Source organism: Sminthopsis crassicaudata, chromosome 3, assembly GCF_048593235.1.
Source record: "Sminthopsis crassicaudata isolate SCR6 chromosome 3, ASM4859323v1, whole genome shotgun sequence".
Classification (NCBI taxonomy): Eukaryota; Metazoa; Chordata; class Mammalia; order Dasyuromorphia; family Dasyuridae; genus Sminthopsis; species Sminthopsis crassicaudata.
The window spans coordinates 78,623,126-78,647,862 of NC_133619.1; the positions used below are offsets into that span (position 1 = coordinate 78,623,126).

A 24,737-nucleotide genomic window follows, 5' to 3' on the forward strand; every position below is an offset into this window, starting at 1 on the left:
CATCCTCCTTTGTTCTCAACTCTCACATTCATTTAGCTTCACTCTTTGTTTATTCTCCTGTCACAACATATCTACAACTGCATCCTTTTTTCCACTTGCACAGCCATACCCTTGCTCATAGTCCTCAGCCCTTTTTTGACTGGGCTACTGTGACAACTTCTTAACTGGTTTCTCAGCTTTAGTTCTCTTGTCCCTCAGAATTATATTCCACATTGCTACCAAAATAACGTTCTTGAAGCATGAGTCTGATATGGCTCACTCCTCTTGAAGAACCTTCAGCAATTCTTAATTATCTATAAAATAAAATGCAGTTTCATCAGAATGCCATTTGAAGCCTTCTATCCTTTGGTTCTAACCTACATTTCCATTCTTATTTCATATTTTTTTTTGCTATCACATGCTCAGTATTCTGGGATTCTAGATCATTTCTAAATTCTGCACTTCATTTTTGTGTCTTTGAACAGGTTATCTTCTATTCTGAGAATATACTCCCTCCTTCTCTTGACCTTTGAAAACACTTAGCATTAGGCAAGTTGAGCAGGCAGTACATTCCAGTCGCCAAGGTCTTTTATGATCCTCGCTCATCATCAAGTTGTGAGAGCTCTTTTTCCTCAAATTATCTGAAGGTAGCATGATATGGTAAGTGAAAAGTGAATAAGGAGTTACTGTACTTGACTCTGGATCTCAACTCATCACTCAGTAATTTGACACAAATTTCTTGACCCCTGAAATCTAACTTCCTTCATCTATGAATTGAGAAGGATTAATTGATGTGTGTGGAGGCAGAAGGGAGAAGGGGGAGCATTTAAGTGCTTACTGTGTGGTCGGGCTTATGTTAAATACAAACAAGACAGTCCTTACTCTTAAGGAGCTTCCAGTCTAACTAACAGACAAACATATAAGAATGCTAGAAACTAGGAGTTTTAGAGGTAAGGAGATGATGCAAAAGGTGAAGGGAAAGGAGTGGAATCCAAAAAAAGTTTAAGGGGGTAAAGGATGGTTGAAGTCTTCTTTAACTGATCTCGAATCTCTTCTAATTATGAATCCTGGTATTTACTTCCTTTTTTTTTTTTTTTTTTTTTTAACATGTTATAGAGTTCGTTAGCATAATTCCAACTCCTTAGGAGTAGGGAATATTTTATTTTGATCCCTCTGTATCCTCACTGATAAGCAATGCTTTGCACATAGTAGCTACTATACTTAATAAATGTTTGTTGAATTGAATTTTCTTGCCACCACCTGGGGATTTACTTATGTGTTCTCCTTTGACAGACATCAGTCATAAAGCTTTAACTTATCACATTAAAACAAAATGCTTAATTCAAATCCTATTTACTATGAAAAAGAGAAAGGAAGATTAAAATATTTTAAAAAGCTTTCTTTTTTGTATACACTTCATTAACCATCCTTATTATCCTAAATCTCTCTCCATATTATCTATCATTTTACCAATCTATGAAAATCACTGCTTTCCACATCTTATTTATCTTTCCTTAAATAGGGCTCCTTTCTCTCTCTGTCTTTCTTACTCTCTGCCTCTGTATCTTTCACTTTCTCTCCCCTCCCTTGCTCCTTCCTCCTTACCCCTACTCAGGAAAGGGCATCAGTTATAGTCACAATCTATGAATAAAGAAACCAATGATTTTTTAAGGTTCTCTGGCAATGCAGGATAGTCATGAGGTAATAGCTTTAGAATATATGATTATATTTATTATCCATGAATAAATTTAGAATTGTAATTTCCAGAAACACACTTTTTAATTTACTCACCCTTCATGATCAATTTGCCTTAAGGAGCAAATGCAAAACTACAAACATTCATTAAGGGGTAAAAACAACAGTAGCAATTAGCATGATAGCTTAAGAAACTATTACCACAAAACACAGATACTTTAGAATTCTCTGTTCACTCTCAAATAAAGAAATGACAATTTTAAGTCTAAGGTTCACAGCTCATCTTAAATATCAAACTAATAATAATATCAGGTCAAATTTATATAAAGTCATTTGGGGTTGCAAGGTACTTTTCTAAAAAAAAATCTATAAAGTAGGTAACAAGTCTTACAAACTCATGATTTTCTAATTGAGATTTGTCTATTTTTGCCAACAAATACTAATGTTGAAAGTCAAAATCAATCCATTGAGGACACAAAAACAGAAAATTAAACAATCTCTACATGTGAGGAGTTTACATTCTAATGTAATTGGGGAGGACCACAAGGCTATATGGAAGTATAATAATAATAAAATATAGGTAGCTTGGGAATGAGATAACCAACAGTTAAGGAGGAGTCTTCTAGAGTATGTCATTTGAGCTGCATCTTTTAGAAAGAGAGTGATTCTATGAGGCAGAGATAAGGAGATCATCCATTCCATGCATGAGGGATGGCCAGTGTAAAAGCACAGAGACAGAACTTGGAGAACTGTGTGTAAGAGGAAAAATAATATTCAATAAGGTTGGAAAAATGGGTTGGAGTTAGGATATAAAGGACTTTAAATGTTAAACTGAGAAGATTGATTTTTATCCTAAAGGCAATAAAGGAACTTCTGGAGTTGATTGGACATGGTCAGATTCTCTTAAGAAAATCAATTTGGCAGCAGTGCATAAAAATGGTTTAGAGTGGAGGGAGGGAGACCAATTGGGACTGTTTTAATAATCTGGAGATGAGGTGAAAGCTTGAACTAAAGAGACAGTCATAAAACTAATGAGAAGGATTTGGATGTGAGAGTTTCTGTAGAGATAGAAGTAGGAAAATTTGTCAACTGATTGGATATTTGGGATGAGGGAAAGTGAAGAATCAAGGATACTGTTGAGTTAAAAACCTAGGAGAGTAAAGTGCTGATTATGCCTTCAATAGATACAGTGAAATTTGGAAGAAGGGAGGGCTTGAGGGAAAAGATTATAGATTACATTTTGATATTGAGTTTAATGTTGAATTAAGAGAGATCCAATTAGTAATTGATATAGAACTGAAACTCAGGGGAAAGACTGGTGCCAGATAAATAGATATGTGAGTCATCTGCACAGAGTTAAACCCATTAACTGATGGATTGTCAAGGAAGAGTAAATATAAGGAGGATCAAAAAAGGCCTAAGACAGGAATGAGTTTTTAGAGGGCCTGATGTGGCTAATAAAACAGCCAAGGATCAAAGGAGAACAAATGGTCAGAAAAGTAAAAAGAGAACCAAGAGGAAGTAGCATAAAGAAGACCTAAAGACTATAAAAACTGGGAATAAATGGTAGCTAACAGTGCCAAAAGTGTTGGAAGGACTTGCAAAAAAAGCCCATCATACTTGGTAATTAAGAGGTTGCTGAACTTCTATGGTGTCAATTCCATCAAAAAATTTGCAAAAAATGTTCTGACCTATAATCATATAATTTAGGAATTTGGAGCAAAAGTTAGTGATTGGCCTGAAAAACAAGTTCATCTTATTATTTGCATATTAACTGCTATGCTATTTGAATTTCAGTAAATAATATTTTAAAAAAATCTCAGTGAGGGCAATTCTAGATTTGGGAACTCCTGATATGGGAACTTCCTCCACCAAACATGGATCTCCAACTAATTTGTGACTTACAGGTTTAGAGATTTTCTGGGACCATTAAAAGATTATCTAGAATCTACCAAAATAGGACTCAAAAGGCTGGCACTGTATCACATTGCAGAAATGGTAGATCAGAGTAAAGGAAACAATTTTTACATGGTAAAATTTCCATTTAAATTTGAGGATACAAAAAGCTACAAAGGTGACGATTGTTAGATAATATATAAAAATTTATTATACACCTACTATATGCCAAGCACTGTACTAAAAAGTGAGCATACAATGTGGAGCAAAAGACAATTTCTCCCTCCCTAAAGGGAGTCACAATCTACTATTAGCTGTTAACATAGTTAAAATTTGAAATATGCTAAATAAGATTTGAAAGTAGAGGCTTTTAACCTCTTTTTTTGTGTCATGGATCCCCTTAGTAGTCTGTTGACACTTATGGGCCCCTTCTCAAAATAATATTTTAAAATGTATAAAATGAAATATAAAAGAAAATAATACAGAAAAACAAATTCAAAAGGGAAGCAATTTTATTGAAATAAAGATGAATTTCTCCCTCATTCAAATTTACCTAAATGCTGTCCATAGACTAGGTTTCGGTTACTTTAAAGTAAGAATTCTTGCTCTATAAAGACATCATAGCAACATGATGCAAAGCTTTCATAGTCAAGAAGACCTGGCTTCAAGTCTCACCCCTGATACCCACTGACACTATGACTCTGGATAAGTTATTTAACTTCTATCAATGTTCTGGACATTGATGCTGCTTATATGAGTAGAGACTTTCTTCAAATTGTGGAAGGGTGCATTCTTTATTTCAATGAAATCACAGGTCTAAGTGAAATTAATTTCATTTACTTTTTTAATAAAATAATTAAATGTATCTATTTGTCCTCTACTCTGGAAATTTTTAAGGAAGATGTAATTTTAAATTATCATTTTAATATTAGTGAACTGACCAAATAGCCAATGGAACTTTGCCAACTTGACAATTTCACATCTTTTTACATCAAAAAAGCCTATATCAAAACCAAAAATCCTAAATAAAAAGCTCCAATTCCTTTCTTGGAAGTAAACATAATAAAATAAAACTGAACATAACAATCATTAACTGCAGTTCTAAACCCAATAATTCAACATAATCAAGTGTGTCAAATATTTATCCTTTCAGTTTCTTATGCTTTGGGGCTTACAAGAGAATTTTATTTCTCAGGAATGACTGAACATAACCCACTTGAGGCTTTGCCATCTGTCAATTACTTTCATCTGAACCCTCAAGTTAAAGAAATGGAAATTTTAATTTCCCTCCTTCCCAATATGAGCTTTGGATTATGCTGCAATTTAATGTGGTTCTTTTAAACAGTTATTTTTCCTATTAGGTACTGCAAAACCACATCATCATAAACTCCCCAGATTTGTCATCATTCATCAACCAATAAAATGTGACTTAAATGCAATAGCTACTCTTGACCAAATGCCAAAATTAATTACAGAATTTTAGAATTAGACAAAAATTAGAGGCTGGAACCACCTCGCCCAACCTCCCTCCCAATGTTGTGATTTACCTTGCATCCTCCTTAACAGTGAATTTTCCAGTATCCAGCATGTTTTCCTTTACATGCTTCTTGCTCTCCCCTCTCCACCACCCATTTAAGAACTAAAAGATCATCAACCAATCATTAAGAACATTTATACTTATAATATTCTACTTGGAATTCAAGTCATTTCACTATCTTTAAACATATCCTTGAATCCTTCCCCAATTCCTTGCTGGTCTTTACAGCTTCTCCCATTCCCAGCCTTGACAACTACCTCCCCTGTTTGGACTTTGCAATGTTCTAATGTAGCTATCATATAATATTATGTATTATATTTATTGGTGGTTTGTCTTATCTCTTAAATATATTGTCAGTTTCACAAATGTAGGGACTGTGTCTTATCAAAACTTTGTGCTTCCCACTATAATCTAATATTGTGCTTATCCAGTAGGCACTTAGTCAATGTTTATTATATATTTAAAAGGAATACCAAGTTGTACATTACAGATTTGCATTTCTTGTATAATCATATTTTTAATTACAGCATTAATTATACCTTTAATTACACACAGTGGCAGAAATGCTTATTTTATTCCATAAATTATAAACAATAAAATATTATTATATTAAATTATTATATTATTATATGAAAATATTATTATATATAAAAACATATATTTTTACAGTTCATATAAGGCCAGGGAAAAAGTGACCAGAACAGAAAATTGAGAATGAGCAAATTTCCTCAATGCTACAGGTAAGTATGTATTCTTATCTGTCACCGTCTCATTTTCTTTTGGACGAAATATGCTAAAACCTTTCACTTAATTATTAAATGCTCACTTTTCTATCTTAGGGAAGTCATTCTTTTAAACAATTTTGCATAATAGTAACAATAGGAACTCTGTAAAATTATTATTTATGGTCAACTTTATTGGCTTATAAATGTGTCAATTCACTAATGACATATCAAATATTAAATTTACAAATAATTTATTTAATAGAATAATATCCATATTATAACAAAATATTATGAAAATGACTTAAATGGTCATATGTTGATATTTTTTTCTGAAAAAATACAAAAGATACAATTTTCTCTGTTACTTTATAAGATCCTTTTGAAAGAAATGTGGAATATATGTTACATATACATATATATGTACATATGTATAGATGTTCAAATGCATATTTTCTAGGGAGCAAGAGACTTTGTATGTATGTAACATGTGTATGTTTGTGTTTATGGACACAAATGCACACATATAGAAATATATATAGATATATGTGTATCACACATGCAAACACACACACCCATATGTTTATTTCCAAATAAGCTAGTTGGTTTGAACCGCTTCTATAAAAAATGCAAACTGTAGGACACTTACTGGTACAACAGGTTTCAGATTCTGGTCACTGGGGTGTGAAGCACCTGGATGAGAGTCAGCAGGTGGGCCCAGTGCTGGGTCACTGCTCCTCCTCACTAACAGTGGTGTGCCTGCAAGACAAAATAAGAGGTGAAAGGTCAAAAGAACCTCAGGGAAAAAGCACATGGCACAGTGCAATTTAATTAAAAGGACTCACCACATTCTTCTGTGTAAAAGTATTCACGTTCTAGAAGTGCTTGTAAATAATTCAATTTAATGACATTGCATCATTTATTATATAGTGACATATAAGACAAGAATGGCAGAAAGTTTATCTTTTCCAATCTTTATTAACAAATTGGCCAAAGCAGTACTTGAGACAAAACTGTTGGGTGATAAATACAAAAATGGACACCACACAATATAAAACTGACATGAAATAAATATGAATTAAGAGGATGATCACGGAGTAGTCATGTGACAATGTCAGCATGATCTGCAATTTATATAGAAACAAAGAAAGGTGTTATTGCAAGTTACCCCCATATTGTACTTTCAGAACCCATGAATGTATAGATTACACATATGGAAATATGACTTTGGCTGGGTTCATAGTGTTAATGGCTTTTTAAATAAGCAAAAAGGATTGTTTTAATCTTTGCTTGTCTTTTTAATAAAGCTTGACAATACTGATGAGAAAAATAAGATAGTCCTTTAAAAATATTCTGATTCCTTTTTAATTTAATGAAAGATTCCACCATTAAATATTTGAAAGTGACTTATTAAATTCTGAAAGATGATCTTTCTAATAGGAAGTCCAAATGAAAGCCAAACATAGCAGAGCTAGTAGCTTTACTAGTTTCATTATAATTAGGCTGAAAATAATTTACTTAATATGAAATTGGCAGTCAGAAAAGGAAGTCTTTGAAATATTTTTTTCCTTGTGGTTGTTTTTCAAATCATTCCGTAATCAAGAAAATTAACTTTTATTTGCTCTTTTAAGAATTTGCTTTGTGAATAATGGTTAAATTGCACTCTCCCATTTTTCTATGTTCTAAAAATAATGCCTAAACACTCTCAAGCTTCTGCAGTTTAAATTAGTATTTTTTATGTTCCTTTTTTTTTAAAAACATGGTGCACAGCTGGCTTAGAGAAGAAATTCCTTTTGTTAGTATTTACAACTCCCTGCTTCCAACAAATTCTATTCTTTTTGGCAATCCACCCCTGGCCACCAAACAAACTAGTTAAAAAAGAAAATAAAATGTATCTCTTCCTATAATCAAAAATTGACTGAAATAGTACTCTGGCTATAGTGGCTAGCCCCAAAGAGCAATGTGAAGTCCAAACTCATATTATTCCCAATTTTATTTCTATTCCTAGACGCATCATTACATGATTTTCCCAATCTACCAAAAACCCTAAGCAAATCTAAGAAATGGCAAGGGTTATGTTAGTTTCCTTTTGTTCCTCAACTGAAACATCCTCAAAAAGCAGGAAAAATGTATACCATAAGTGGCACTTAGTACAGAACTAATGTGAGTCACAGATTATGGCCAACAGCAGTACAAACAAACCCAGTAACAATTGGGTCCCAGTCCCACACCATATGTTTTAGTCAGGTGATCTGAAAAAAAAAGTTATCCCACTCTGAATAAAAGCCCCTAAATTATCCCAGACACCAAGGAGTAATATCTTTAGGTGGAATACAGTATTATACAAAGTGATTTGTTCTCTTTATGACTAAGAAAAGGAAAGGGTAGTTTCACATTTACTTTAAACTCTTGTTTCCAAGCATTTCGTTCTCAGCACGAGGCAATGCTCTATCACTGAAGGAAAAAAAATATTAAAAAGTCTTTTATCCATGAAATATTGCTTCAAAGATGCAAATCATCCCCCTTTAGTTACTGAAAATGTTCATTATCACATTGTTATTGTGCTGACATCTTGTAAACATTAAAAGAAAATTTGAAGGATACAAGTTCACAGATGATGAGGAAAGTATTCTGCCCAGTTAGTGAATACAAAGATTATTCTTTTAAACCTCAAGAAACATAGTATAAAAGAATTTTCTTTACTTGTAAGAGGCAACAACTACTTGGTTACTGACATCAGGCAAAGAGTATGTAGTAATTTGGATATTATCTTTTGAGCTATTTAAAATGCACAACAACATAATGACATATATTTTAGGTTGATTCATCTCCAAGAGTACTATGATTTTATCACTGTGGTACTGCTTCCATAAAAAGCATGCTATAATCTTTATGCCCTATCCTGCATATTGTACCCCCTTACCTCCACATGACTTCACAAGTTGCTGTGGCTTTGCCAAATTCATCTCCTGATGACCAGCCTTCTAGGAATTTGCTTCTTAGGGTTGGACTAGGCAGCCCATTGTCTGCTGGGATTTAGAATCTTGGCAACTTGAAATCTGCTAAAACTTGTATTTTGTCAGCATAGTGTTTGAATCCAGGATTAATTCACCAACATCTCCATACCATAAGGAGGCACAGGAAGATGAATTCAGTAAAGGGTGATTATCAACTTTAGTAAAAACAATTATGATCAATATTTTTGATCATCCTCCATGTCCTGGTGCTTCAGTGGGAATGGATTCTTAGGCTCTGTTCTAAGTTATATTCTCTCCTCTCTGTATGTTCCCTCTGGTAAACTCATCATTATTTCAATTATTATCTCTCTACAGATATTTTAAAAGTCAATATATATCAAGATATTATCTCTCTTCTCCTAAATTCCAGCTTAATATTTCCAACTCTCTAATGGATATTTCCATTTGGATGGTATAAGGGCAACTTAAATTTAACAAATCCAAAACAGAACTCATTATCTTTCCCCTTAATCTTACCCCTCTTCCTAACTTCTGTATATCTATCTTGGACACCATTATCATTCTAATCATCCCAGCTTTGAAATCTCAATATCAAGTCTTTGTACAAATATATTCGCTTTCCAAGACCTAAGGAATATTCCTTCACTTCATAGCTTACATGTCATACTTCAGGAAAAAAAATCCTACTGCAATGACTTTAACATAGGTCCCCATTGCCTCTTGTCTACACTATTGCAATAGCTTCCTAATTGGTCTCCAGTTTCTTTCCTCTCAAATATATCTTCCATTTAGGTGCCAATGTGATTTTCCTAAAGCAGGAGTCTGACCTTGTCACTCTACTGCTCAGAATTCTCTATCTTCTTCTCGACTCTAGGATAAGACAGACATAATTCTTGTTCACTCTTCATGATGACTCCAATCTACTTTTCCAGACTTAATCACATGTTATTCCCTTTAACATGCTCTATGATCCTGCCAAACTAGCCCACTTGCTGTTTGTCACACACAATTTGCCATTTCCTATGCCAGAAGATCTCTTTATATTTTGTGTCTTAAGAGTCCTTAGTTTCTGGAAGAGTTCAGCACACTCGTTAGTGAAATCCTTCCTAATCCCCTAGCTGGAAGGGTCCCCCATATCAAAAAAGATATATTTTTGGTATATTTTGGGGTTTTATTGTTTGGTCATTTCAGTTATGTCCAACTCTTCGTGATCACCATTTATGATATTCTTGGCAAGGATACTAGAGTGGTTTATTTCCTTCTCTATTTTTGCAGATGTGGAAACTGAGGTACACAAAGTTAAGTAAGGTTATTTATAAGTATAAGCACAAGGTCACAATCTAGCAAGTATTTGAGACTAGAAAATGAATCTTTCTTACACCAGACCAGGCACTCTATACACTATGGTACCATCTAGTTTCCCCAACTTAGTAAATATTTTTCTATTTGCTTATACATGTTATTTTCCTCAATAGCATAAAACAACTTGAGAAGTAAGCTTCTCTTAGTCAATGAGAGTTTTGTTTTTCATACTTGTATCCCTAGGGCCTAGAATCGTGTGGCACATAGTTAGTTCCTATCAAATGCTTGTTCATTGAATGAATAATGATCTATTTGTATTGCCTGGAAACTAGATTTAGAATTGGCTAAAGGGGCTGAGTCCAGTATATCCTTCCAACTATGGATAAGAAAACCATTTTTATGTGCTTTCAGAACCTTCATAAAAGGCTTCATTCCCACAGCCCTGGAATATCTCATGTGTTTCTATTTGTTAGAACTTATTGCATGAACAACTTTATTACAATACTACTTTTAAAGCTCCTTTATGTTATTTTTGTTAACTTTCTGGGAGTATTCTCCAAGACAAATTCACAATTCCAATGAATTAATGCCCCAGTTTTTCCACATCCTCCCCAACATTTGTCTTTTCCTCTTCAATCATTTCAGCCAATCTTATAAGTGTAAAATAATATCTCAAAGTTATTTTAATTTGTCTTTCTTCAACCAATTATGATTTAGTGCATTTTTTTCACATGACTATGAATTGTTTTGATTTCTTTATTAAAATTGCCTATTTATATCCTTTAACCATTTATCAATTGGGAAATGAATGATTCATATTCTTTTAGATTTTACAAAGTTCTTTAAATATTTGAGATATGAGACCTTTATTTGAAAAAATGAATGACTCATATTATTTTAGATTTTACAAAGTTCTTTATACTTGAGATACGAGATCTTTATTTGAGAAACTGTCTAAGATGAGGGGAGGAAGAAAGAAAAAGATTTTTAAAGATTTTACATCATTAATTTTATTATATATTTAAAAGAATTAGCAATTTATACATAATAAATTTGCAGTTTGATGTGCAATCATTTTTATTATATACATTTAGTAGATGCTTTTATTTAATAAATTAAATTTAAATAAATAAAAATTAAAAAATAAAGTCCCTTTGTTTAGGATATAAATTCTTTGATTTTTCAAAGGATACTCATTATATTTTATAAAAATGATATAGTTTTCAGAAGTTTCACATGACTTTAATAATCTTTATACTGATTCCTAAACTTTTAGACATATATTTTTGCCATTTTTTGCCATTTATTTTTGCCATTTTTTGTAATGTAACTTTATTTGATGAATATAATTTGAGCTACTTTTAAAATTGTTTAACTTTGAAACATGGACCTGGGTTGGTTTTATTGTAAAGCTAACTTTAGTTAACTGAATTCCTTGTGGGACAAAATGACTTGAAAATAAATAATAAAACATAAGTATAAAGGCTTATTCCTTTATAAGAAAACTATGTTTATTGGAATAAAATCCCAACAGAGCTGAAAAAATGATTGCAATGGTAAATTAAAGGTCATTTTGTCACAATTTTTAAATTGGGAATGATTTGCCTTAGGAAATTCTGAGACGCCTAATAGCTCTTGGTCTGTTTCTTTCCCCATCCCCCTCCCCCCCAGAAGAAAACAAGCTGTAAATTCATTGCTACCTTTTCACAACAGGAACTAGTCATTCTACTCTGGTCTCACACTTAGTTTTGTGTGAAGGGAGAAAGAAGATATAATCATTGTTTGCAGATGTTTGAAGAGTTGTCACAGTGAAGATGAATTAATCATATTCTGTTTGACTCTAAAGGGCAGAACTAGCACCAAGTGGTGGAAATTATAGTGAAGCTGATTACAGCACAATACAAGGAAAGACTTCTTCATAATTAGATCTGTACAAAAGTGGAATAGGTCACTCCTCAAAGCAAGGAATTCTTTGCCACTGAAGGTTTTTTATGGAAGATAGGATGTAGTAGAAAGAAACTGTGACTAGACATCAGTCTACATAGCCCTTTTTAACTCCAAATTTCATGGTTCATAAACATTATGGTATTTAATTCTCGCCTTAATGTTGATAGGCCTAGTATTATCCCCTTTTGCAGAAGAGAAAATTAAGGTTCATTACTTCCATCTACAAATCTCAAGGCTAACATGGCAGAACTGGAATTCAAACCTTTTGACTCCAACTCAGGCAATCTTTCGAGCATATCATAACATGGCAAGCCTTCTTCCAAACAGGCTAATGGAGTTGGTCAAATCCAAGAATATCTTGTCCCATTTAAAAACTTTAGGAACATTGGTTCTACAGTTCTAAATAATCTCTTTTGTTGATAGTTATTTTTGGTCTTTTAAGTCTTGTCCAATTCTTTGTAACTCCATTTGGAGTTTTCTTGGCAGAGATATTAGAATTTTTTTGTTTGTTTGTTTTTGGTTTTTTTGTCATTTCCTTCTCTAGTTTATTTTACAGGATACTGGGAAAAACAGGGTTAAGTGACTTACCTGGGGTCACACAGTTAGGAAGTGTCTGGGGCTAGATTTGAACTCAGAAAGATGTATCCTCTTGACTGTAGGTCTAGCACTACATCCACTGAGACATCTAACTGCCCTAAATAACCCCCTTGCTATTGTACAATCATTTCAAACATGTCTTAATCTTCCTGACCCTGTTTGGGGTTTTCTTAACTGAGATACTAGACTGCTTTGCTATTACCTGCCCTAGCTCATTTTACAGATAAGCAACTGAGGCAAACAAGGTTAAGTGTCTTGCTCAGGATCACACAGCTGGTAATCTCTAAGGCTGGATTTGAACTCAGGAATATCAGTTTCCTGACTCCAGCCCCAGTGCTTTATCCACTGGGGAAAACCCCTAAACTCCTATTTTCCCCCTGCCTAACTGATTTCTCAAAGCCTGAATATCTCATTGAGAACCTTCTAATGGGTTCCATTATGTTAATAACTAGTGTGTATAACCTCCCATTTGCATTACTAATAGACCTCTTTCAAACGGAGCTGACATTTTCATTCAGTTTTGAATGGTCTTTAATGTTTCTGATCACAGCCTGTTTGAAGATAAGCTGATATTAATATAAGGCAGGTTTTGTTTGGAGAAAGCTAGGCTACAATTTGAAGGCAGAGAAAAATATATGATGAGTACTTCTTTACAGGTCCAAAGTACTTCAGATGACTTGAATAAAAGATTTGAATTGAATAAGAGAAGATCAAGTTCAAGGAGCAACATGAAACATGCTAGGTGGCACAGTGCATAAAGCCCAATTCAGATCCCGTCTCAAATACTTATTAGCTCTGCTATTCTGGATAAGATTACCCAACCTCTGCAAGCCTCAACTTCCTCATCTGTAAAAAAAATAATCGCACCTACCTTATAAATTTGTTGTAAACAGCAAATTAAGATAATATTTGCTAATTCCTTCGCATACTGCTTGGCACATGGTAAGTTTTTAATAAATTCTTCTTCCCATCTCTCTCCCTTCCCATTGGAATAAGAATATGAGAATAGGGAGAGTTAAAAGAACTTGGAAGAAAATGATAAAAAGTTGGACTCTGATTTTAAAGATAACAGTAGGCAGTAGTTGGCATTTTTAAAGTAATTGTGATTTATAGAATCCTTTCAGGCAAGAAGAAGCTTTGAGATTTGTAAAGATGTGCAAGTAGAAGCAGAGAGACTAACAAGAATGGGCATATTTGAGTTTTACTGCAGAAAATAAAATTACTGAATGTTAGACAGTTATAGGAAAGCAGAGGAAGTAAAATACGGTCATTTTCACTTTAGGTGTTTAGTGAACACTAAAATGACAAAATGGGGTATTGAGGGTGGCTAGCGGAAGAACTGCAGATATTCTGTCTTTGATATTAGAATATAAAATAGAGAGGAATCTAATTAAAAAAGCTCTAAAGTTGGTGAGAAATATAGGACTTCATTTAAATTAGGGATTGACAGCTTTATTGAGGTGGTATTTGAAACTGAAATTAGAGCACTCTCCTGGAAATCAGAAAACCTGTGTTCTTACATATAGGTCTGTCAGTAACTGTGACATTAAGAAACCATTTATTTTCAGTGTACCTCAGTTTCCTCATCTGTAAAATGGGGTTAGAGAACAGCAGTATCAAGCGCCTTTCCATATATCAAATTCTGTAATTCTAAATCAAACAAAAATGTTGAATAACCAGGTAAAGGGGATGCTAAGATTTTACACTGTCACAGAATCTGAGAAAACATATAATAAGAAGAGATGTTTGACACTGTAAAATACTGAGTAGAATTTGTAGGAGGCTGAAGGTACAGAGAGAGGCTCTTGAATTGATTTCTCAAAATAATGTTCTTTAGTACATAAAATAAGATACCTAGGATGACAAATGCAAACAGACCTGACAGCTTTGGAGCCCTCTTCCAGTTCCCTGAGGTCTCTGAAGAATACAAGGAGGTTTGGAAAGCTAGTAGTAGAAAAGACTGGAGGAAAGCAGAAGTGATAACTCAAATGCTCTAGAAGCAACAGCTATGGGAGCTCTGGGACAAGTACATGGGACAAGATGACCATATCATATATGTTTGCTGGGAGTTCAGGAATAACTATCTGCACTAAAGCCCATTTCCACTATTGGTGATGACTCCCTTGTCTCCAAACATTCATTTTTCCTATGACCACTATCAATACTTAAATAAGAATAAAATAAATGACCAAAAAAACATTAGTGAAAATGGTACATGATTTATTTTGGGGGGCAACATTCGATTTTTCCCCATTTGTAGTCTTAATGGGCTTCAGATGGGACTTTTCAACTGGTGCCTCAGCAGCCCCAGTGCACTGAAATCTGGAGATCCATAAAACACTGATGGTGATATCAATAAGAGCACAATTTATGTCCAAGTGCCGATAAGAGATCACTTACTCCGCAGGAGTTCCTGACCCAGTTTGGCGCCTCACTTGTGATGAATGCAGCAGCTGTGACATACTTGAGGGCAGTGTAATGGAAAAACCACACAAAAGAAATGAACTGAAATCTTAGCAGAATTAGCTGTCTAAACACTATGCTCAAATATTTCTTCATCAGGGAACACATGTGCTTTAAGAGGAGCAAAAGATTTCAAATAAACCAATATTTTGTACAGTTTCTTTTGACTTCATGTTTGTAAAACAATTTTCCTGATGTTTATATCATATAGGAGTTAAAATGAACATCATCAACCACAAGATGATGTGTGTGAATGAATGGGATGTATTCTAAATCGCCATTAAAAATAAATAACTTTGGAGGGGAGGAGTTTTATGTTGTAGTGCCACTGCTTGGAATTTTTATCAGAAGTTGGGATTTTTCTCTGAAAATAGTCGCAGAGCCATCTCAAAATATATTGCTATAATGATCCTGAGGATATGGGCTTTCAGTTGAAGAAGACATTTTTATACAGAAATAAATACATCTTTAAGTGTCCCATACATAAAATACTGTCTAATGATACCATTCTGAAAGTTCTTAAACTGGAATCTAGTGTCAATTTAAACATAACATGAAAGGTTATTGCTTTTCTGTGCCAGGTAAACACTGAATGAAAAGTAGGTACTCCCTGAGGGCAGGAGATTACTTACACATTTGTAGTCCTTAGCAAATCCTTCACATCCTAATACATGCTTACCTAGTGTTTGCTGAATTCAGTTGAACAGTGTTACCCTAAGTGTAACTCTAGCAAGTAAGTAGAATAAGGAGTGCACTGGCAAGTGAAGAACCGTTCCCTCAGGAAATGTCAATTCTAAGAACAGCCAAGACAGATCCAAACACTAATAAGGATAAGAATGAAACATGATGAGAATAGTAAAATGTCCACAGACAATATATATATATGTATATATGTGTGTATACATACAGAATATACATATATATACATGTATATAGGATATGTACATGTATGTGTGCACACATATATGCATATATATGTATGTGTATATATATATATATATATATATATATATATATATATATATATATATATATATATATATATATATATATACACACACACACGAACACACACACACTAAATTAAATTCCTAGCATTTTTGAATGGTTATAGTATGGTAGATTATATGCGGGAAGGCTTCAGGTAACCAATGAGTTTGAGCTAGTGTTCCCAACATCATGAGTTGAAAGAAAGGAATATGGCATATTACAGTACTCACTGACTTGCAAATGGTGATTTACATATAGACATCAATAATGGAGTCTGGTGGAGAGAGAGCAAGAACTGAGAAGACAAGGATAGTCATATAAAAGATTAGGAGGAAAGCTTCCAAATGTAACAGCGTTAATCTGCTACAAGTAGCAAGCGAGTTTGCAGAGGGAGTGGAAAGAACTCATAAAGTTCAGCATTTCCCAATCACTAAACAAACCAGTTAAACCCCTTTTCTGAGGAGGCATTTGTATGAAGATGTGTGAAAACGTGATGAAAGCTTGACAAAAGGACACTTCACCCCAGTGGAATGTCTTTTTTCCTCTTTCTGTTTTTGGACCATTTAAGAAGCACAGAAGTATATCTTAATGTGTATATACTATTAAATAGTTTTAGAAGTTTAGAAGCTATTTTCATTTCAATGTAAACTGATTTTAGGATAGTCTGTTACATGGAAGGAATCTCTAAATTTTGTGAAATAACGAAGTGATGGGTGGTCTGCTCCCCCAAACAGAATGCTTATGTTTATGGGGTTCTTCCTCCATTTAGGGTTCATCTTTGGTGAACTGAGAAAAGCAAAAGTGCCCACAGCCCAAACCATCTCCTTTCTACTCTTAGCTAGACCTTCTGTTTCAACTTTTCCCCTCCTTCCCCTCACCCCCTCCCCTAGATGGCAGGTAGACTTTTACATGTTAAATATGTTAAACAGTTAAAGTATATGTTAAAAACAATATATACATATGTATATATACATATATATATATACATATATATATATATATGTGTGTGTGTGTGTGTGTGTGTGTGTGTGTGTGTGTGTGTGTGTCCATACAGTTATTTTGCTGTACAAGAATAATTAGACTTATAAATAAGGTAAAAATGATCTGAGAAGGAAATCAAAAATGCAAGTGGACAAAAATAGAGGGAGTAGAAATGCTATGTAGTAGTTCACACTCATTTCCCATAGTTCTTTCACTGGATGTAGCTGGTTCAGTTCATTACTGCTCTATTGGAACTGATTTGGTTCATCTCATTGTTGAAGAGGGCCACGCCCATCAGAATTGATCATCATATAGTATTGTTGTTGAAGTATATAATGAAGATCAAGTCTTAAATTCAAATCACCAAAACTTGGTGGAGAGATGAAAACCAAACACAAGCCCATTTCTGGCAAGTGTGGCAGTCTTAAGGGGCTGCTCCTGCCACTTGGGAAAACTCTCCAAGAATAGGTTTGTGTTAAAGCCCATTCACATCCAAAATGATCTTTGTCATGGAGTCAGAGGGGTAAATGGCACCCAACATTGTCTTACTTTTTGATGCAGGAGATTGAGTTCCTTGAATTATTTTAGGATTTTTATTTAGGATTTTAGGAATGGCAACCTAATTGGACAAGCTAGGATTGAGACCATACTCTTTCAAGAACACTTAAAAGAGAGAAGTAGCACAAAAAAGCAAAGATCTCTCAATTACTAAGACACTTCCTAACCTTTGCCACTTTGTTTTTTGACCTCAGTTGCCTTGAACCATGAACGCTCCTAGAGTCTCAAAGGGGTAGCTTTGACCTTCGGCACCTTTTGCCTTATGCTTTTGGAAAAGAAACTGTGATCATCTGTCTCAGATGTGGAACTAGCCCCAGCTGTCCCAGTCTCTGTGACCTTACACTAGATAACTGAAATACAAACTACTTGAAAGCACCTTGAAAGACCACCCAGACATTTCATATAGAGGTCAGACTATTAATTTGTTACACAAGCTGGAGTTCACAATACCAATAAGGCAATGTTGGCCCCACATTGAGGCAATGATCATTATTTGCTTCTCAATTGTAGTACAAGGATGCGGTCATTTTCAAGATGCAAACAATCTCAAGAACTTTGTGAATTCTGGTTTCAAAGTACTGAGTCAATACCAACTGTCTTAGGTTAGCAAGAGGCTCAGTTGACTTAATACATAAAGTAGGTACTGTATTATATAAATTTATTATTACCATTATTTTCTTATTTTCATCAGATAGAACATTTTATCTGAAAGACATAGTCCTTTAGATTTATTCCAGGAAGTAGAAACATGGTTCATTTCTCCGCCAGTCTACACAAATACATCACCATGCTTTTTCTGAGAAGTAGCATTGTTTAGTGGATAAAGAGATGGCCTCAAAGTCAGGAAAACCAGTATTCAAGGCTTTTTGACTCATACTGTTTGTATAACCTTATCATTTGAAGGCCTTAGGAAAAGAGTTTTCTCACCTGCAAGCTCACTTCATATCTCTGACCTTCACCTTCTTCTGCAATGGAATCTCTGTAGTTCTTTCTAGCCATATCTATCAATAAATATTGTAATAAATCTTTATCAGCAACTCTGATGACACAATTTTCTATTTTTTTATCTATCTTATGTCAGACCCCTATAATGGCATAACTAAGCTATTTTCTGTTATAAGCAACACCTTGTTTGAAGACTGCTCTATGTATTACTGATGAGCATAAACATTTTAAAACAATACCAAAATTTCTCAAGACAAAGATATCATTGTAATAGGGGAAGGACTCTGAATTCTGCTAAGCCATACCAAAGGAACATGAATGAGCCTAGGAACGTCCTAGCAAGTTGGAAAATAGGGATCTGATAACAGACCACAGAACTTCCAACTGAAGACCATCCTTGAATAAATTCAAGGTTAATGTTAGTATAATTCTGTGATTTTTTCTTTAGCTGCAGCAATCTACAGAGACCTGCTATTAAGTTTTTTTTGGGAAATTAGAATCTTGTCAATGGAAAGAGTGCCCATACCAACAAAATCAGAGTCCTTTAACATTCTTAAGTATAATACCAAAATCATTCCCCAAAAGCCCCAGAAAATCAAATTAATGATGAAAGACATTTGATTATAAATTTAATAATTTGGATCAGCCATAAATGAAAAGAGAGGAAGTTCAGTACCTGGGTCAATATTTAAACTTTATGCAATTGTTTTTGAAAGAAAAACACACCTTCACTGAACAGGAAGAATAATGCAAATATATTTCATGTAATACTGCCCCATATGAAGTTGTTTTGAAATAGCATCATTAAAATATTATAACCAAATTGCCATTTTATTGCCATTCAGCTGAATGCTCAAGATGAAAACTGAAACATTTTTCATACATAACTAATTGCTCCCTATAACATTATTCCATCAAAGGTTATATGTTCACAGGATCATTCACTTTAGATGGACTCTGTCTGTAATCTAATCTTTCAGGTTTTCTTAGCACCTGCAAGAGCAATATAATAATATTATTTGCTAAAACACTTACACACAGATTCTCCATAGGAGGAGGCAGGCAAATATTTCTCCCTTTTTATGTCATCAAAGGAGAGGATATGATTTTCCCCAAAAATGTGAATTTCTCTCTTCTCTTATGATAAAGTCTTCATTCCAGATTTGTAACCATCTAGCTGTTCTCCTGAACATAATTATGCTCTCCAGAGATTCATCTTTCTGCAAAATGACATCAATTCTGAAGTTCACATCTCTTTAGCACTCATTTCTGAGTCCCTTCCCTTTCTCTGATCAGAAAGGGCGGAGGGCTGGACATTGGGATGCTCCATCAAGATCCTCCACCAAAGGAAGGCATCCAGAGCAGGCACTGCATCATTTTCTACCCGGTTGCAAGAGTTCATTATATTTCCCTCAACCAGGTACCCTCCTCCCTTTCTTTTTCAGTGTCTTTTAATGTGTTATAGTTTCCCATTAGATTGTGAATTCCTTGAGGTCAGAGATATTATTTTGCCTTTTTTTGGGGGGAGGGTATCTTCAGCACTTAAACCAATGTTTGACACATAGGAGATGACTAAAAATGTTTATTGACTGACTGTTTAGAAATGAGATAAGTTCCAAGTGAAATCATACATTTGCCCCTCAAGCACATTCATGTTAAGTCTTTAAAAGAAGAATAAAACAAAAGTAGAAGAAAATAATACAGAATTACCTCTTTTCTATTGTCTCTAGAACATAAATTCCTGTCTAGCCCCATTACAATTTTCCATCCTATTGCTCATTATTACTTCAAATGAATTCCCTTCTATTCTGTAAAACAATCAAATTGGCCTTCTCTCTGTCCATCGGACCCTCTTTGTCTTTTGAAATGAACTCTTTGCCTATTTACCTCAGAGAGTCTTTTAAGGGATATTAAAACACTGTCTTCTTCATAGAATTTTTCCCTATTCCTCCATATACAAGTTTTCTCACTTCCAAATTATTTTGTAATTAACTACTTTGTATATATTTGTATTTATTAATTTTTATTCATGCTATATGTACTTATAAATCCTACATATAATTATATCCTTATAAATATAAGGGGAGATTTGTTTTCTTCCTCATTGGAATTTGTGAGCAAGGAGCAAGGATTGTTTAATTTTTCTTTTGTATATTTATATTTTTAGGGTATGGCACATATTATGTACCTAATAAATGCTTTCTGATTACTTTATTGTTCCATACTAAGAATGGGAAAAGAATAACAACAACAATAATAATAACCAACATTTATATGATGCTTACCATGTGCCAGACATTGGACTAAAGGTTTATAATTATTATCTTATTTGACTTGGTCAGTTTTATACAGCTGATAGGGCTGTGAAGCTGGATTTGAATTTGGGTCTTCTTTACTTTAGGCCCAGAGCTTTACCCACTGAACCACTTAGTTATCTCAACCGTGGCTGAGGAGCAAATGGGCCAATTTAGAAAATAATATTATTATATTGCTTTTCCTGATGCTAAGAAAACCTGAACCACATGAAAATTCCTTAGAAAGAAGCCCTGGTCTGTAGCATCTCAGATTTGTTGGTGCATTAATTTGGGTTAAAAAAACAATTATGCCTACAAATTATAGAGGCAGAAAAAAACAATTTTTCACTAAAAGATATTAATTTAATAGGCAAATATTTAAAATGTATTAATTTTCATAGGTTGTTACTTAGGTTGATTAATGATTTTACTAAATAATTAACTTAAAATTTCTAGTATACAAAGGAAATTGGGATATATAGTTAGATTTTGTCAATTTACACTGAAGTTTTTGATTCTGTTTTTAATTCTATTTAATATGTTCAAAAAATATTTGAGGTTGTTATGCAAAAGTCCTAATCAGTCTCAATAGTGGCAAATATCCCTCTTAAGGGAAGATAAAATACAGCAGGTTTAGATTTGAATTATATATAGCAGAGAAAAAAAGTTAATATCAGACTACATTTGAAGGGAATTATGATAATGCATAAACATCAATTTTATTTCAAAGAAATAATTGATCAAAATTATAGTATGTTATAGTATAACATTTTCCAATAAACATGTCCTTTCTCGTATTAGGGGATATGGGTATTGGTTCTTCCCAAACATTTAGTCTTAACTAGATAAAAGTATAAAATTCAAAGTATATCAATCAATAGAAGAATAAAATACTATCTGAATGAAATATATCAAAATTATACATAAACATTATACATATATTGTACATAATTATAATTATAATTATATATAATTATTATACATCATTATACATAAACAAATATTCCTTAAGAAAAAAGAAGAAATTCTTATTTTCAGACTATGGTGATAGCCCAACTGGCAAGTTTCATGATCTTAATCAAAGTCACCATTATTTTTTCTTAATATTTGACAATTTCTTTTTTTCTTTTTAAAAATTGATTTCAATGATATTGTTTTGGGGGAGGATTGAGGGAGGTAGGTTACTTTCTTAGGACATAGATCATGGAATCATAGGTTTAAAAACTGGAAGAAAGTTCAGAGGTCACTGAAATCACCCTCTTTTCAATTTATAGAAAAGAAAACTGAAGGGTGAAAGGTTAAATAATTTAGCAAAGGTCACATGGGGGTGAAATACAGAGCCAGGATTTGGGTCCCAAGATTTTAAGAATCCAATCTTTCCTTTGTGCCATGCTGCCTATCAGTCAGAGGCTTAATTTCATTAGCCACAAGTGTAAACAAAAACAATTACAGTGGATGCCTATAAAAGATCTCCTGTTTGAAATCATCCAAAACAGTCCTTTGGCATTTTCTGGAGCTCTAACTACCACCACGGAAGATTCAATGCCTATATTAGCAGTACAGATTTTAGAAGCCTTTATGTTTAGGAGAGATTTAGCTTTTTATCTAAAACAAACATATGGTAGAAAGCAGTCTTTTTAATGTTCAGATTTAAATTAGTTTTGAAAAGAGAGAGAAAGACGGAAGTTGTTCTGCTCCTTGTAGAGACTTAAAGATGGAAACATTTATATAAACATACTGGCAGTAGAAATGGAAAGTTTGCCCATTTACCCCAGCAATCCCTCACTTTTATTTTTGCAGCAGTAAATTTAACTCAAACATTCCTAATCTGTATGTTTATGTATGCATGAATATATGTGTGTGTACATGTGGAGGTACTGCCCAGTCACTCAACATCTCATTAATGAATCTTCAATATAAAATCAATCCTATTCTGAAAGGACAAATGTGCACCCCACATGTCATGCCAGAAGTCTATTGCAGATACAATGGTGGGTTGTTCTATGCCATTTCCTCTTCCCCTGCTAGATTTGTGAAATGCTCTTTAACGAACTTGGCTATATCATACATGGCACAGTGGAACACCCATTCTAATAATGTATCACTCCCATTTACTAAGTAAAGTGGTAGTAGTTAAGTCATTTCTAGTCATTTCTAACTCTTCATGACCCCATTTGGGATTTTTTTTTGATGAAGATATTAGAATAGTTTCTCATTTCCTTCTGCTCATTTTACAGATGATGTAAAAACAGTTAAATAGCTTGTCCAAGGTCACCCATCTAGCAGATGTGTCTTCCTGACTTTGCACCTACTGATCTACTAAGCAAGATACGTACTTTTAAAAATATTTTTAGATAACAGTTGTATCCTTTAATGGGAACATCCTAAAGTATAGTTTCCATTGCTGACCTAGATATGAGAGATTCTTTCTGGGATTATATCCTCTATTTATGACACATAAATAGCCCAGAAGAACAAAGTTCATCACACTACTACAGGTCCAAAGCTAGAAAGGACCTCTGAGAGGCCAGCTAAAGCCCAGTTTCTGAACTTTACAAGTTAGGAAACTATGGCTCAGGGCATGCCCTTTGATCCAGCAATGCATCTACTAGGTCTATATCCCAAAGAGATCATAAAAAACAGAAAAGAACTCACATGGACAAAAATATTTATAGCAGCTCTTTTTCTGATGGCAAAGAATTGGACGTTGAGGAGATGTACATCAATTAGGGAATGGGTGAACAAGTTGTGGTATGATTGTGATGGAATATTATTGTGTTATAAGAAATGATGAGCAGGATACATTCAGAAAAAAAAACCCTGAGAAGACTTATATGTGAAGTGAACAGAACCAGTACAACAGTAACAGCATTGTGTGATAATCAATTATGACAGACTTAGCTTTTCTCAGCAATAAAGTGATCTAAGACAATTTTTAAAAAAGACTCAGCCATTCACATCCAGAGAAAGAACTATGGTATATGAATGCAAATTGAAGCTTACTATTTTCACTTTAAAATACTTTTTGTTTTATTCTTTCTCATGGTTTTTATTTTTTTTTTTTGGTTCTGATTCTTCCTTCACAATATGAGTAATATAGAAAGATGTTTAATATGATTGCACATTTATAATCTACATCAGATTTTTTGCTGTTTTGAGGAAGGGGTGAGAAAAGGGAAAGGAAAAATTTGGAACTCAAAGACTTACAAAAATGAATGTTAAAAATATCTTTACATGTAATTGGAAAAAATAAAATACTGTTAAATGTAAAAAAAAAAAAAGAAAAGAAAAAGAAAATTATGACTCAGGGATATTGAATGACTTGTACAAGATGATCAAGCTGGATTCCGATATTATAGACATGGAATAGTTCTAAAATAAGTTTTATCTTGCCATTTAACATATATTATCTTTTTGGGAGGGATATAAATGAAACTTGTCAAGCTTCCAGAAATGTTCTGGATAACACATCCTATGTTTCCCAGCCATATAGAAAAATAACATTTTAACCACACAACAGAATTTTATTTTACTCTATATTACCAGAGACAAACATACTACCCATGTTATACTGGGCAAATTACTTAATTTCCCAGAGTTTCAGGCAATTGTACAGAATGTACCTATTGGCACTGATTAAAGGACTTCCGTCCTTGGGACTTTCCAATGAAATCACAAGCTTAGACTGTATGACCCTCATAACATCAAGACTCAAATCTAATTGGCTCAACAGAAAGGATGGAATCATGGATACTACCAATGAGGCTTACTACTTATGTGATGTTGGCCAAATATTTCAATCTCCCTTGCTTTCATTGTCCTTCCATATAAAGTAATAATTCTGAATTAGATG

The 24,737-nt window shown here is 33.7% G+C and overlaps 1 protein-coding gene across 5 annotated transcripts in view; it reads right to left on the bottom strand.

Moving 5' to 3' along the window:
- The window catches only part of PARD3B (par-3 family cell polarity regulator beta), a 1,277,739-nt gene that overhangs the window by 655,039 nt on the left and 597,963 nt on the right, over positions 1 to 24,737 (bottom strand). For all 5 annotated transcript variants that reach the window (XM_074298957.1, XM_074298956.1, XM_074298955.1 and 2 more), the window contains one exon: positions 6,479 to 6,588. In XM_074298957.1, coding sequence (XP_074155058.1) covers positions 6,479 to 6,588 — 110 coding nt within the window. The remainder of the gene's footprint in view (positions 1 to 6,478; positions 6,589 to 24,737) is intronic.